The 16,232-nt window shown below is 37.8% G+C and overlaps 1 protein-coding gene across 22 annotated transcripts in view; it reads left to right on the top strand.

The window, feature by feature from the left end:
• The window catches only part of LOC137652986 (F-actin-uncapping protein LRRC16A-like), a 702,357-nt gene that overhangs the window by 169,700 nt on the left and 516,425 nt on the right, over window positions 1-16,232 (top strand). For 21 of the 22 annotated variants that reach the window (XM_068386468.1, XM_068386477.1, XM_068386465.1 and 18 more), the window contains exons 8-9: window positions 3,081-3,175; window positions 15,522-15,572. In XM_068386468.1, coding sequence (XP_068242569.1) covers window positions 3,081-3,175; window positions 15,522-15,572 — 146 coding nt within the window. The remainder of the gene's footprint in view (window positions 1-3,080; window positions 3,176-15,521; window positions 15,573-16,232) is intronic. The other variant, XM_068386421.1, reaches the window with a different exon arrangement.

Genomic DNA, 16,232 nt, shown 5'->3' with positions numbered 1-16,232 from the left:
AGGAAGTCGAGCCAGGACTCCCTTATCCAGAAGGTCTTGACAGCCAGACCTTACCCCTCTCAGCCACTGCAGAAACCACAACCAAAAAGGGCTAGAGACCCAAAACAGCAGGGTCAAAGAGGGTCAAAGCAAGCTTTTCGTGGTAAGAAGTCTTTTCGTGGAGGAAAAGGAAAGAAGGAATCCGGCCGAGGCCGTTCCCACTAGAATAAGCAGTCCTCCCATTTGTCCACCTGTGGGGTGATGCCTGCAAAGCTGCAGGCAGAGGTGGCTTCACTCCAGGGCCGAAGCCTGGATGGACGAAGTGATTTCTTCAGGTTATTGCGTTCCGTTCCCCCTCTCCCTCCACTGACTCGATTGCCGATTCCATCAAACTACTGTGTGAAGAGATCCGCACCGGAGTTTTCCCTCAGGGCAGAAGTCCAGATCATGTTGAAGAAGGGCGCTCTCCAAGAGATCCTTGATGGGTCCCCAGGCTTTTACAGTCGACTCTTTCTTGTTATAAAGGCGACTGGAGTCTGGAGACCAGTTATCAACCTCTTAACTCTGAACAGGTTTGTTGAACAGACCCCGCTCAGAATGGAGATGGCTGACACTGTCAGACAAGCGATAAGACCACAGGACCTCTGTGCACTCCAGATCTGAAGGACATATACTTCCCAATCCCAATCCCAATCCATCCATCTTCAAGGAAGTATTTAAGATTCATGCTCAATCAGAACCATTACCAGTTCAGGGTACTGTTTCTGTCTTACCACAGCACCCCAGGTCTTCACAAGAGTGTTTGCCCTTGTATCATCTTTTGTATGAAATGTGTGCATGAGGAATTTGGGAAATATTGCTGGGATTTTACTTTTCTACAAAAATTTGGTCAGGAGCATTTGGCAACACTGTTTTCATGTAAACAAACTTTAAAAGTTGAAAATCTTGTTAATTGTAGCAATTACAAATGGTTTAGTGTTTTTTATATGAATATGTACAGTAATAAAATTGAAATAAAAGGTATACAGTACAGCTAATTAATATCTACTTATGAACTATGTCAGACGAAAAATCACACTAGAATTCGCCGACTAAAAATTGCTGCTACGGTAGGTTATAAAATCCTCAATTTTTTTTTTCTTTTTTTTTTTTTTCTTCTAAAAATCACTTTGCTAAATATAGGGTGAGTCTCACTACTTTTAGCGTCTTATGACACGGGAAATACAGTAAGTCTGGAATGAGAGGTATGATTGACTAATTTATTTTTACTTCTTCTTTCTTCCCCTTCATTTTTTGAGATGCAGCAATCACTTCCAGCATCCCTGAGAATTCAAGACACCTATGCCCTAATGCCTATTTTCCTGTTTTGCAGACTGCTTGGTAATTGGTTGCTAACAATGAGGCTCAATGTGACTCTGATGGCCCAAAAGTGGTTGCGTACTAAATAATATTCAGATCAGCTGTTTTATGTTTTGTAGGGTAAGCCTTTCAATCTCTGCAGGGAGAATATCTCTTGGCTCTCAATCCAAGTTCCCAACCAGGAACTTACGCCTGGATTCATGAGAAATGACAAGACTTATGAGAGAGGGGTTAGTTTTGCCATGCTAGGAAACTTAGGCAACATAGAATGTATTGTAAGTCATCAGGTCTCTCAGGCAGACTATCTAGTCTGGAGAACGGCAGAACTGATATCAGATGGGGCTTCGACCCTTGATACTCTCCACTACCTGCCTAGCCTTGTTGAAGTGAGTATTGAACTGCATAAATTTTTCTATGTCATTAGTCATTTTGAAGGATATAAGGTCTTCATTGTCTTGGATCAATAATTTTTGGCTAGGACCTAAATCCAGTCTTTCTTGCCTTCATCCTTTTTCTGGTCCTCCCTATGAGAAGTGACTAATGGGGACCAGTATGACTTCCTACACATCCTGTGAGGACATCAAATCTCTTCCTACAACAACTGAAGGAATAATATGAAGAGTTCTTGAAACACTTTCTTTCGGGCTTTCTGGAACAACCAGACTTCTTTTTCTGCAATTGAGGAGTCAGAAGGAGCATGTCAGACATATCAAATCTAGCCCAGCCCTCAGTAAGAACCTGTCACTGGGTGCAGTTTTTGAAGGCAGGATTCTGTTAACGACACAACCTTCACCAGATATTACCTACGGAAGTTTACGTATAGTTACTTTGATACTTTTATCATTGTCCCAGGGGTAGTTGCTTTACAGATTATATAGCAAACCTATTTCCTTTTGAGGGTGGGAAATATCCTGCCCAAGATTGTGGTTATGATGTAACTCTAGAAGGAAAGTTGAGATTGACTAGCCTTGTTTACCATTTATTTTTTCTCTCCTCTCTTGGTGGTGCACATTTGCTGGGCTAGATGATAAATGCAAGTTAGTTGTATGATAGAACAACTTTTCTTAACAAACAGTTTTGTTTAGAAGTATTGCTCCATCCTTCCAATCAGTATACCCTTCTCACAGATATAGGTTCTTCCTTGAATGTCTACCATTTACTGGAACTGACTTTGCCTAGCAGCTGCTCATCTTCATGTCCAGTACATTAGGAGGTTGACAGAAATCTATCATTTTTGCTCTTATACAGGACCAAATTGCCATGACGTTTCCCGGGAATGTAGCCCAGCTAAGGCTTGTATTTGTATTGGAACAAATCACAAATTTTTTAAGTAATTTGTATTTTTCCAAAGTATTCAAACCCGAGTCCTTCAAGTTACACGTCCCACCTCAACCACCCTGCAAGTTTTAGGCTAAGGTCAAAGTGGCTGCTTAGTGGCTTGTCAGATGGGTGGGTGTTACTCACCACCCAGTAATAATGGTCACCACCTTGTTATACATCTTAATAGCCATATCCAGCTTCACTGAAAGGACACTTATTGAAAGACTCATGTTTATATAATTAGGAAAATACAGATTACTTTAGGAATCGTTTATATTTGCACTGTAAGGTGACAATCATGAAAAAATTAAACTACATTGGACACATTCTGAAATACTATTTGGGAAAAACATTTTGGACATAAAGGTTATGTGACTGTCATTAACTGTGTGCAGTTATAAATGTTTTACTTTTATTTTCAGGGAATTTGCAAATAAGTTATCATTAGCATTATTGTCGAATAGCAACATTCCCTTACAAAAGTTGGATATATCGCACAATCCTTTAGAGGATAAAGGTAAGAGTATTTTCATTCATTTTCACTGGACAATAAAATTAAGTTTTTACTTAAGTTGAAGTCTTCCGTTTTTTTTATACTTGTTCAATTGAAACATTATCAGATAGTGCATTGTCATCTGAAGAGAAGGCAGGAAGTATAAGTTTTCAGAAGGAGTACCTTTAGACAGCAAGGTTGTCATTTATCTGCTCTTGGAGACTGCTTCAGTGCCATAGTTGTTTGAACTTTTGTGGTTCTTTACCTTTAAGAATACTTAATCTTTTAGATAACGTTTAGTGAAACTAAAGAGAAGAGCTTGAAAGAGGAAAGATTTTATGATGATTAATAGTGTAATTAGTTTTCTAGTTTTGGAATGGAATTCTGGTCTTCTTAATGACTTCATGAATATCACAGTTATAGACTAAGTTTCTCATGTTAGCAAGAGAAGTACTCTCTTTAAGAATGCTATGAGTTTAGTTTTGTTGGGAAGGTAATGAATTTTGGGATTGCATTATTTTTTTAAACAAATATATTGCATACATTCAGATGACAGTAGAAAAGTTGTGTAGTATTTTGCAATACAACAGAAAATGGGAGAGGTATCTTTACACCATCATGACCTCTAGTTTATGAGAGTAGCCTGCAAAAAGGATCGAAAATAGAGTAAATTACTTTGGTTTCTTTTCTGATACTTAGATGTCTGCAGCAACATTATTGTACTTTCAGGTATAATAAGAGAGAAAATTTAATTTCATATAGTTAGGTTTGATGATATTGAAAGGGATATAATTCACAGGTTAAAGAAAGAATAAAGGTTAGTTGAATTTAATACTTGAAATACATGCTTGCTATCAGTTTATTTTTTTACCCATCACATTTCATTCTATAAGCTTTCTTTCGTGTACACTAGAACTTAGAAGTGTTTTTAATAAATTGTGAGTTCTCTCTTTTTATGATGCTTAACTCCAGGGTTTCAATAAGAATTATTTGGTATGAACAATGGTGATTACGTACGATATAGATATGATATAAATGAAACATATCTTGCTTTATATTCGAAACTTGTTTTTCAGTTGCAACAAAGACATGGGTAATTTGAAAAGAATCTGCAAGAGGTTTGGAAGTGTGACTAATAAATGCTGAATTTATGAGTACCTGTACAGTATACAATAGTGTTCTTTCTAATTTGTATCATAAATGGGAAAGTAACCAAAAGATATTATATTCAGATACTAGAAAACTGAATAAGGTCTCAAGGATAAAAGTAGCGGCATAGGATCAATCAATTGAAGATATTTTATACAGTAAATAGCACTAGCATGATGGTATTGATTATGAAGAACTAGGTCATCTTGAAAGATCCCGACTTAGTTTTAAATTATTTGAGAATTCAAGCATAATGGTCTCATGGTAAAAGAGAATAGAGAGGACTCCTCAACTGTATAATTGTGTACAAAAAAATATCATGTGAGATTGAGAAAAATTATAGCTGTAGATTTTGTATACAGTATAGGAAAAAGTATGTTATTTTTTTCTGATATGCTGAAAGCAGGTACATGGTAACTAAAAAAGTACATTTCATTTTAAAGGGGAGATTTTTTATTATTATTAGACACTAAAAGACCTGGTAAAAATAGAATTTTGATAAGATTTATTATTCTTATACTCACCTGATGTTCACATTGCTTCTATCTCAAAGTTGCTTAAATGTTGATGCCTGCTAAAAAAACAAAAATGTCCTATCTTCTCTCCTTGTAAAATGCCTCCCCCTCTGGGAACCATTGCACCATCTGGTGTTTGATGGTAACTAACTAGTTGATAAATCATCATAGTTCCCATTGTCTTTCAGTTCTGAAAGTCAAAAACACAATCATTAGTCTCTTTTCATGACCAACCAGTGAGTAGGAAATATGCATGTATTTGAACATCTGGAGAGTATAAAAATACAAATTTTTATCATTAAAGTTTCTGTTTATGAAACTCCTGTGGTTCATATTACTGATTCACAGATGATGGAGGTTGGTTAGTGAAGGAGAGATGGAAAGTAACTATCTAGATTAATAACGGTCCCAGTACAAATAAAAACTTTTGCCCTCTATAAAAGAGAGATAACAGCAAAACAGGAATACTCATCTGTTAAAATTTGATAACAAGGTGTCAACAAGTGGTCAGTAGTTACTGACTGGGAGTGGGTAAGTTCCACCCCCCTGCTTTCTTACTGAGTAGTGAGGACAAACAGTCTCGCTGGCTGGAAGATTGTGGCAGACTTTTCTAATTCTTTTTATTTTTTTCCAGCATGTTAGCAACTGTATTTCTTCAGTGGGGATGCCTGTGGAGAAATGTGAAAATGTCTTGGGTTGTTGGATAATAAATAAGGCACCTGAGTCCTAAGGAGATGGATCCTTTCCTTTTGTGTCTTACCTGCAGAGGCCACTCCTGCACTCAGGCCTCTCATTGTACCGAGTGTCGGGAGTGGTCACCTTCCCAGTGGGTAGTGTATGGCAGCAGGAAGAAGAAATCTTGAAGGGATTTTTTGCCTTGAAGTTAAAGAAATCCCGAATCCTCCCTCTGACCCCTGATATGCTGCCCTCCGACCCTACCCCAGTAGTTCTCCTCTGGAGGCTTTTCGGGTAGCAGTAGCGCCCTTCCTCTGGGAAACACACTTGTACGAGCGAGCATGTCTTCCAAGTCCCAACACGCGAGCAGAAAAGCCTACAGTAGTTGCCTCCACCTAAGTGCTTGCTCCCTAGCAATTGCGCCCATGCGAGCACCAAGAAGTACCTCAAGAGAGCTCCCTTATGCAGTATCGCAAGCGGGGACAAGTGTCTTCACCTGAGTGCCCTAGCTCTTCGGAGAAAACTCAATTCAGACGACAAGCGCATACCCTTAAGCGATTGTGATAACTTGAGCGCTTGCCGAGTCTTGATCGCGCTCACAGAGGGAGGAGCACACACTCACATAGCCTAACTCACCTGAGCACACTTGCAAGTTTGCTCGTCAACCTCTGCCTGACCCCTCTTTACCTGATATTGACTAACACACGCTGTTCTGATGCCAGTCCACTTCCCGAAAGATAAAGAAGACAGGACACAGGATCCTATACTTGCATCTAAGATGTACACATCTTGTGGTGATTGTCATGAGGATCCTCCTAGTATAAGGAATCTTTCCCCACAGAGAATTAGGGCATGTGCTCTCCCTCAGTTCCAGGCCTTGGACATTGTGCCAATAACAACCGTTGAAATCGCGACCAAAGGTGATGAGGTGAGGTGATCACTGCCCTCGGACTCGTCGGAGTTCTCTTCCTCCCAGGGAGGTAACTTTGGTGGACAATTACTGAGTGTCACCTGTCGAGTTTGACTCTACCTCTTGGTCTCCCTCTCCTCAGAGTCGGAGAAGGGGTGAAGTAGACCAACAGCTCACTCCGGATTGTGGCAGATCGCGTTCAGTGTCGGACCACACTGAGTGGACAACGAAGAAGAGATGACCCCCTAGCCTCCTCTCCCCTTGCTCTGAAGGCACATGCCTTGCGGAAAGAAAAGACCTCGAGCATTCCTAAGAATAGGTCCAGTATTGCAGAGGACCCTTGAGCTCTCCAGCAAACCCAGGACTCGCGAGCTACTGGGATCATAGATGGAGCGCAGTTACCAGCCCCTCTTGACTTCATTCCTCTTTCAGGAAAGAGGAGTGAGAGACTTTCTTTCTTTCGATTCCTCCCAATACCGGCCGAGTATGGTATCAGAGTATGACTACTGTATTCTGATAAATTCAACCGTGCCTTTTCTCAACTCGCTGGTTTTAAGGCCCCTGGTATGGAGGAAGGTGTACTTTTTTGCAGGTCTTAACCTGCATTTGTATGGTTAAATGGCCTCAGAGATGACCCCTGTTCTCTACGTAATGGGAGGAAAGCTCCCATCAATAAACTGTCGTGCACCAAGGGTAACCAGACCTCGTCTATAGCCTCCCTGGTCAATCCTGACCTCAGAAGTGCAGAACATGGTTGACATGCAGATCTCACAAGGAATGACTCTTTAAGGGTGGGGAGATCCTCCAGGATAATTTCTCCAGGGTTCTCATATCAGGAAGTACTACTGCAAGCAGTAGTCTTCTCCTTACATCTTGATCCTGCAGTGGCCGCACTGACCCCAATTGTCACTGTGGCCTATCTGACCACACTGTCTATTGCCTTCTCGTCAGCAGAGGCAACACGCATGGAGAGCACTGCAATGACAATTGTGAAGGTCACCTTATGGATTGACCATTTCAAGCACAGTCTGATTTTTGGCCAACACGGAGAACACGTGTCCGGCTCTGACAAAAGGATGACACACAAGAACATCGTCCTGATGAGAGCCAGAGCAGTCAAGTTCTTTACTCATCAAGGAGCCAACCAGTGAGCAAACTAGGTCCTTGAGAGGAGTAATGCCATGGCCTCCAAGTTCCAAAAGCAGATCAGCCAATAGGAGATTTTGAATCTCCAGAATGCTCCCTTGAAGGGTTCTCTGTTCCCTACAGAGGAGATTGAGGCAGTAACCGAGAAGTGGAGGAAGACAAGCCAAAACTCGCTTCTGTACCGGGCAGTTCTTCTGGCGGTCATAATCCACTTCCATCTCTGGTCATGCAAGATTTTCGCTTTCAACTAGGCAAGCACATATGCCTGCACCAAGAAATGACCCTCGCCCCGCTCCTTCCATCCTGAATCTCGGAACGAACCAACCCTTTCTGAGCAGACAAGGTTATGGGCGAGGTCAATGTGAAGGAAAAAGTCGAAGACAACAACCCCACTAGAAGTTTTAGATAGGGCTTACTTGATTGAAAACCAAAAAACCAGAAGAGTAACCCCGTTCTCTAACTATCAGGTAGGTAATTGCCCCTTTGACAAACCAAATGGTAAGCAAAGAGTCCATAACTAGCTTATACTATTTTCCCTAACTTTATAATAGTCAAACCAGTGACTTGAGAAAGCTGATGAGTAGGAAAAGAATTGCATATCTTATGCTAGGCTTAATTTGTGTAACCCTCCCCTCCCTCCTATACCCATTTCCAATAAATACTGGAAGGAGAAGGATCTAGTCACGAGAAGAGTAAACTATATGCTAGTACCTCCCTCATTACAAACTTTGTAGACGGGAAAAGAAAATATCCACTCTGGAATCATGAAGCTACTATGTTCAAACACACTCAAGCCGATGTGAATGCCGGAGCTGAAAGACGTCATATGCCCGCAACTGTAAAATATTTTAGTCTATGTTAGTTGAAAAAGATATTTCAAGGGATCTAAGCTTAGTAAAAGTAATAATTAATATGAAAGGGAAGTTAAAAATCATAAAATTCAAAAAGTCAAGATACATATACTTGAAAACCTCCACACAGATCACATAAAATATCAAATCAAAACACCAAAAGCAATCGTGAACTGTGAATTAACCCCTCTGTTATGCTAATGCTATTACTAAGTATAGTAGATAATTAATTCATAACTTGATTCTTGTTACTCAACAATAGATGAAATTCTCAATTAATTGAGCTCAGGAAAGACTGTTTGATAGTCGAGCAATTGAAATTAAGATTGCGGCTTCATGCAGATCAGTGAGCAAGTAGCATTCTGTCCAGTATTAGTCTTGGTTCTTGATAAAGACATGACATCAGTTGCCAGGTGATTATCTGCATTGGAGGTTCAATAGAGCCTGAACCCATGTTTTCCTTTATACACATTGAGTCTTAGAGCAGGGAGACTACTTCTTTGGTAATTTTGTTGGATTGGATTCCCTGTTCTAGCCTTTTACAGGAAAGTCCTTGGATACATCGCAGTACATTATCCCCAAATTAATTACCGGTAAATTTAGAATAAGGTAAGGAGATAAAGTCACCTTTCCATCCTCAAAATTATATTACAGGGAAAACATGCCATTTATCAAAACTTCTACATGATACTAATTTTAACAGCCAGTTTAAGGGTAAAATTGAAACTTCTATATTTGTGAGATCTTTAAAGAAATTCAAAACTAAAATAGGGAACCATTTTAAAATGTAACATTACTTTTTGGATTACACTAATCCATTCTGACAACTGTAGGTTTTTTATAAGTAAAAATCCATGAATACATTCTCATCCCTGAAGAAAATACGTTTACGCCCAGTTAATAGATAAAATAGCTTCTCGAGGATATACAGCGTAAAGCTCTATAACCTCCAAAAATTATTTTTCTACTAAAATAAACCCAAATTTCAACAAATATTAAAACTAATCCTTGTTACTGAAAAATTCTTTGGTTTTTACCAATCCAAATAACCATTCTGTATAATCTAGCAGCTTGTCAATCGATGTCTTGAAAAACTGTACCTCTGTAGATTTTAATGGATATCTTGGAAATGGTAGAGATTTCTTGAACAAGAGATGCATATGTGTCAAAGGTGTTTTTTATACCTCCTTTACTATTGAACTTTCCCACAGAACTGTTTGGAGTCTTTCCCAAGTCAGATAAAAGAGGAAAAAACTTTCCCTACCTGGAGAAGTTTAGAGATACTGTCATAGTATTCTTCTATGTATGCTACTCCTGTTGGCATTTTGACAGAATGCTAGTGGAATCGTGTAAGCCTCTCACCATATTAAAACTAAGAGGAAGGGGAATTTCAAGAGACGTAGTAGTCACTGGCTTATAGGGAGAAGTGTCATTTTGTATCTAATACAGAATTCAAAATAGAGGACGAAAAAAAGGACTATTGCTGAGTATCAGTCATTGTCTCGACCATAGAGGAACACACTTGTCTTTTACGTTTAATGGTCAAATCTTTAACAGCTTTAACAGCCTCAGAAGTCCCATCTGAAATAATCTTATGTAAAAAGAAAAAAATTTTGAAATAAGATTTAGATAGTGATAGACTGCAAATTTCTCTTTCCTGCAAAAGAGTGCAATATTTTAAGAATACACCACATTTTATTACTCACAAACAGCATTTCTCTAATAAATTATTTCTCAAATCCTTGTCATTGATTATAGGTTCAAGAGATTTAATTAGATCCAGTTCAATTCCTAGGTTAGGAAATTGATTTGTTATAGATAGATCTCAGAGCATCTTTGTGTTATTGAAGGGTTCAGTACTAAAAGAGAACCTTTATTAGCCATTTTTTTTTTTTTACTTAACCCTTTTACCCCCAAAGGACGTACTGGTACGTTTCACAAAACACATCCCATTACCCCCATGGATGTACCGGTACGTCCCTGCAAAAAAATGCTATTTACAATTTTTTTTCATTTTTTTGATAATTTTTTGAGAAAATTCAGGCATTTTCCAAGAGAATGAGACCAACCTGACCTCTCTATGACAAAAATTAAGTCTGTTAAAGCAATTTGATAAATATATACTGCAAAATGTGCTTGAATAAAAAATAACCCTTGGGGGTTAAGGGTTGGAAATTTCCGAATAGCCTGGGGGTAAAAGGGTTAAATTGATGTATGCATGACTTCTTGAAATGTTTGCCTTTGATAACTATTCAGAACTTTCCATAAGTGCTTTATTTGGATACCTATCAGAAATTATTTTTGATAATTGGGAAGGAGTTATCTTATCACAGAAGGGCTCTTCCTCTTATCCTCCTTTTTTGAGAAAAATGTTGTTTACTAGTGCACTACTGTACTTACAAAGTATACATTAAGTATATATAACGAAATCAAATGTAACGATCATCTGCCATCAACTTGTACAAAAAATACATTTGAAAATTCTCCCTTTCTTTAAAAACAGCATTTTCCATCAGTCTACTGTACCTTTAAAGCAACTTTTGCGCCTGTGTATGGTAAGGGATTCATTTTGACAGTAGATGTACTAGAATCGACATTAACCTTATTAGGGAAAACTTGTGCCATGCTTTTTATGGAGCCTATAAGAGAAAGATGCTTCCTGCCATATGAGACATGATTCAACCCCTCAATAATTGGAACCATATGATATGCCCTACTATTGAATATAGGAAATAAGTGGTTGCCTATTAATGCCTACTTCAGGGATTAGAGGGATATTAGGATCCAGACTACCAGCTCTGACTTCTACCTCGGAAACCAGAGATCTATAGGAGCTGATTGATTTCCAGAAAGGAAAAGGTTGCACAGTAGAAGATTACAAGTACAAAACTATCAATGTAGGGATCTAAGAGATCATCTTGACTCTTTAGCATTGTATTCCATGTGATCCTTTACAGAATGATACACTAGAACCACTGGTCGAAACTTGAGAATTTTGTCTTTTTTTTATATGGAGAAGGTTAGATTAAAATTTCTGTTAAGGGCCAACCATGAACTGGACTTATTAAATAGTACAAAAGTGTCCTAAAGAGATCAAGAGCTTTTGAAGTTCATATCTATCAAAATCCTAAAGTTGTTAAAGGCTGTGGGTCTGTAAACAACTAGGGTTCTGTTAATAGCTTGCTTGCATTTCCAACTTCATCTATAATCAAGAATTTTAATCCTCTTTGGACTTTCTCTTAAACTGAAAGCAAGTTTTTTCTACATTCTACCCTTTCAATATGTTCCCAATTTTCATCGTACATTGTATCTTTTGTTTTTCATTTATCTATATGGCAAATATTAATTAAAACAAAAAGACTAAATTACAAAAGTATTTTTTGAACAAAATGCTGCTAATCTAATTATCAAATAACTGGATACTCAATAAAAAATGCATTTTATCTTGCAGAGATGCTAAGCTTTTTAAAATACACAGTATGTAAAAATATCTGAACAGAAGTTATTCTTGTAACTGGTGAAGAAAACTTAGAAGTTTCTCAGAATAATTGGTAATCTACTCGCAGTTTTGTTCATATCTAAAAATCCAAAATAAGATAGAAATTGTAAATTTCTCTTCATAAAACCACTGTAAAGGAGAAAAATTCAACTCTTTCTTCTTTTACGCTCTTGTATTTAAAGATTTTCTTTTGTTTACACTTGCAATCTGCTAAAGATGTACTACAGTAGTCATGTTCAGGGTGAGACAATAGATTGTTATAAAAGAGAAAAGATCTCGACAACCATAAACTGAATGAGAAACTTGTCTTGCACTCGAGACAATAATCTAGTGATTTGTCTATAAAACCAGGAAAACTGAAAATGATTTGTCTTAGTGAACATCTTCAGATTACTTGGAACAACAAGAATTTTCAGAACTTGCCTAAAAAACATCGTGTGGATATCCTACCAAAATAAGATTTCATATACCTACCGGGAACATGATCTTTTACTTACTACTGATGGTCACTCTTATGCCTCTTTAGGCAAGGGACCCTTTTGGAAAAAAATTACTAGCACTTAAGTTGATGCATCTATGGCCTAGCCTAAATGGGACCAAGCTCACTGCCAATCAAAACATGACTCAACCGTCAGCTTCGTGAAATTAGATTGAAAATAAATTTTCTATTCTACAGAAGTTCTAAAATATTCATGCCATAACAAAGGTATAGTATAAAATATATGATCAAGTGACCCAACTATCTCAGAACCTACTGGTCCAAGGAATAGAAGTAGGTACGAAATTTAGCACAGATTATGAAAGAGAAAGAAAACTAAGCCCCAAAGCAAAATGTAAGAAGTTAGCGTACGGTTTTCGGTCTTATTATTATTATTATTATTACTAGCCAAGCTACAACCCTAATTGGAAAAGCAAGATGCTATAAGCCCAAGGGCTCCAATAGGGAAAAATAGCCCAGTGAGGAAAGGAAATAAGGAAATAAATAAATGATAAGAATAAATTAACACTATATCATTATAAAACAGTAACAGCGTCAAAACAGTTATGTCCTATATAAACTATTAAAGTCAAAAACAGATATGTCCTATATAAACTATTAACAAAGTCAAAAACAGATATGTCATATATAAACTATAAAAAAGACTCGTGTCAGCCTGGTCAACATAAAAACATTTGCTCCAACTTTGAACTATTGAAGTTCTACTGATTCAACTACCCGATTAGGAAGATCATTCCACAATCTTAACCAGAAACAGGTAGTAATAGAGTAAAACACTTTATCTGTACTTGGAAGGTAAAAGGGACTTCCAAAGGAGGAATTACGGCCTGCGATAAAAATAAAAAAAAACTACTCACGAAACTAAACTATTGCACTCCAATCAAAGATAAATAACCGGATTCTAATTCACAAGCACTACATGACAACTATAAACAATATTGTACAGAAGTCATTTTCACAAAACTAATTCCGCTGTAAGTATCAAAAAATCATTCGTCCAGAACATACACGATCGTCATCACCTAGCTAACAAAAATATGCAAACAACCTATTATTTCAAGTCTTTCTCGCTACAAACCATCATTACACTAACTACCCCCGTCTACCCCCCCCTCTCTCTCTCTCTCTCTCTCTCTCTCTCTCTCTCTCTCTCTCTCTCTCTCTCTCTCGTGTGTGTGTGTGTGTGTGTGTGTGAAGGATTTTTGCTCTGCCAAACACTTCCTCACGAATGATTTTCTTCAATATCCAGTCAGTGTCGGGAATATGACCCATGCTTATAGTAACTGGACCTTGACATACTCTTTCATTTAACATCTTCCATACCACGATCATTAGTAAAAAAAATTTTAGGTTCATATCTATACTCCTTTCATGCCATATCCGATCTACCACGTCATCTAATCTTAAAATCACGCTTATTTATCAGTAATTCATCCATTTCATCAAAAGCATTTTCTATACCTGAAAAATCTCTCGCAAACTTGCGACCAAACTCGACCAAACCAAGAAAACCTCGCAACTCACTCTTCTCAAGCTTAACTTTCACACTAACTTCTATTATTATTATTATTATTACTTACTAAGCTACAACCCTAGTTGGAAAAGCAGTATGCTATAAGCCCAGGGGCTCCAACAGGGAAAATAGCTCAGTGCGGAAAGGAAAAAAGGAAAATAAAATATTCTAAGAAGAGTAACAACAATAAATATCTCCTATATAAACTATAAAAACTTTAACAAAACAAGAGGAAGAGAAATAAGATAGGAGAGTGTGCTCGAGTGTACCCTCAAGCAAGAGAACTCTAACCCAAGACAGTGAAAGGCCATGGTACAGAGGCTATGGCACTACCCAAGACTAGAGAACAGTGGTTTGATTTTGGAGTGTCCTTCTCCTAGAAGAGCTGCTTACCATAGCTAAAGAGTCTCTTCTACCCTTACCAAGAGGAAAGTGGCACTGAACAATTACAGTGCAGTAACCCCTTGGGTGATGAAGAATTGTTTGGCAATCTGTGTTGTCAGGTGTATGAGGATAGAGGAGAATATGTAAAGAATATGCCAGACTATTCAGTGTGTATGTAGGCAAAGGGAAAATGAACCGTAACCAGAGAGGAGGATCCAATGTAGTACTGTCTGGCCAGTCAAAAGACCCCATAACTCTCTGGCGGTAGTATCTCAACGGGTGGCTGGTGCCCTGGCCAACCTACTACCTATCTGGATTTCCCTTGAACTAAATGTGAAATACTAAAGTTTTACACTAAACTTTAATTTATTTCAAATTGACTTAAACATTTGAACAGTCAAATCAGTCAGCTAACAATTGATATAACTCCAAAAAAATTAGAATGTAAGTGAAGAACCATCATCCATACATAGAAATTAAACAACAGAATACTATTTCTGGAATGTTTGACAAAGTTGGGAATAATTTGTAATCACATTGTGATTTTTAGCTCATATTGAACAATAGACAGTTATTCATGGCAAATCCAGAAGACACCCTCGGAAAAAAGCTAAGTAACATGAAAACCAAATTTGATTTGTAGGGCTAAATGTAGACCTATGAATTGTAAACAGCCGATAGGAAAATTAAAAGACAAGGAAACTATGATGCATCATCGACTGGTTTGTTTCCATCAATCTCCGCATGGCGCGATGGTTCCCAGAGGGGAGGCATTTTGCAGGAAGTGTAAATGGGAGATTTTTTTATTTATTGTAGGCTCAATATTCAAACAGTTTCGAGATACAAGAAATATGAACATCAGAGAGTTTCATAAAAATAATTTTTGAGTGGATTTTGGATCTTGGAATACCTGTGCAGTGATATTCAAGTATGGTTGTGATTAGTATTTTAAAATCAAGTTTGGCAGTGATTCACTGTTGTGTTCTGATCAGTGCAGCACTTTAGTTTGATTGATTTGTGCATATATATTTCACATTTTAGGAAAAGCCTGTAAAACTAGGCCAATTCGATTTATAAACAGCATCTGTAAACATGAAAGAGTATCACTTATTTTCCTGTTTTGGTTAGTAGTATAAACGCTGAAAAATTGTGAGAGGCTGATCAGTCAAGTCATGAGAGAGGTGAAAGGGTTTGCTAGATGTGACTGCTCACAACTTTTTTTCCAACAGGTTTAAGCAATCTGTGCGGTCTGGTAGCCAAGCTGTCTCCAGTAGCTGGGGGTTTGTTATCATTCTTGGTTGATGTTACAAGCATTGGGGTCATCTCTCAGGATGGTCTTGGAGTGCTTTTTCAAGTTGTAATTGTTCCTTTTTTGTTCCACAGCACCTTAAGCAGTCTTTAGCATTTGGCCTCTTGTTGTGACTTACATGGGTACCCGTGATCTGGTTGCTCTGGTGCTTTATGTGCTGTGGATTTCTGAAGGGAAATGAAACTGCTGAAAATCCCTGATGGGCCATCCTTAAAGATGACACCTTTGGCTTCTGCTAAATACCGTATGCTGGGTCTATATGATATCTAGGGGTGACTGCTGCTACCTTTTGCTCTTATATGATTTTTTGGGATGCTAATGATCCTGTCCAATCTCGATGATTGTTATGAAAATGAAGATTATACTGGCAACTTTTGCATTAAATATTTTTGTAGGTAACATGTCAAATAATAAGTAAATTTCTATGCAGAGGTTTTAGGATGTGAATTTAGCCAGGAATCATAATACTTCATTTGCATTTAGATGAGTATATAAGCTTTTATAAGGTCATTGATATTATTATCCAGTTTAGGTTTACACTTGTCTTAATGATTTTTATCATTGGAGAGTTGAATAAGCATCGAGATTGGACCTTTATATACTGTATATTGACATATTGAGGTGTCAAGGG

Source organism: Palaemon carinicauda, chromosome 1, assembly GCF_036898095.1.
Source record: "Palaemon carinicauda isolate YSFRI2023 chromosome 1, ASM3689809v2, whole genome shotgun sequence".
NCBI lineage: Eukaryota > Metazoa > Arthropoda > Malacostraca > Decapoda > Palaemonidae > Palaemon > Palaemon carinicauda.
Note: the sequence above shows the minus strand (reverse complement) of the source record. Positions and strands in the feature narration are given on the sequence as shown.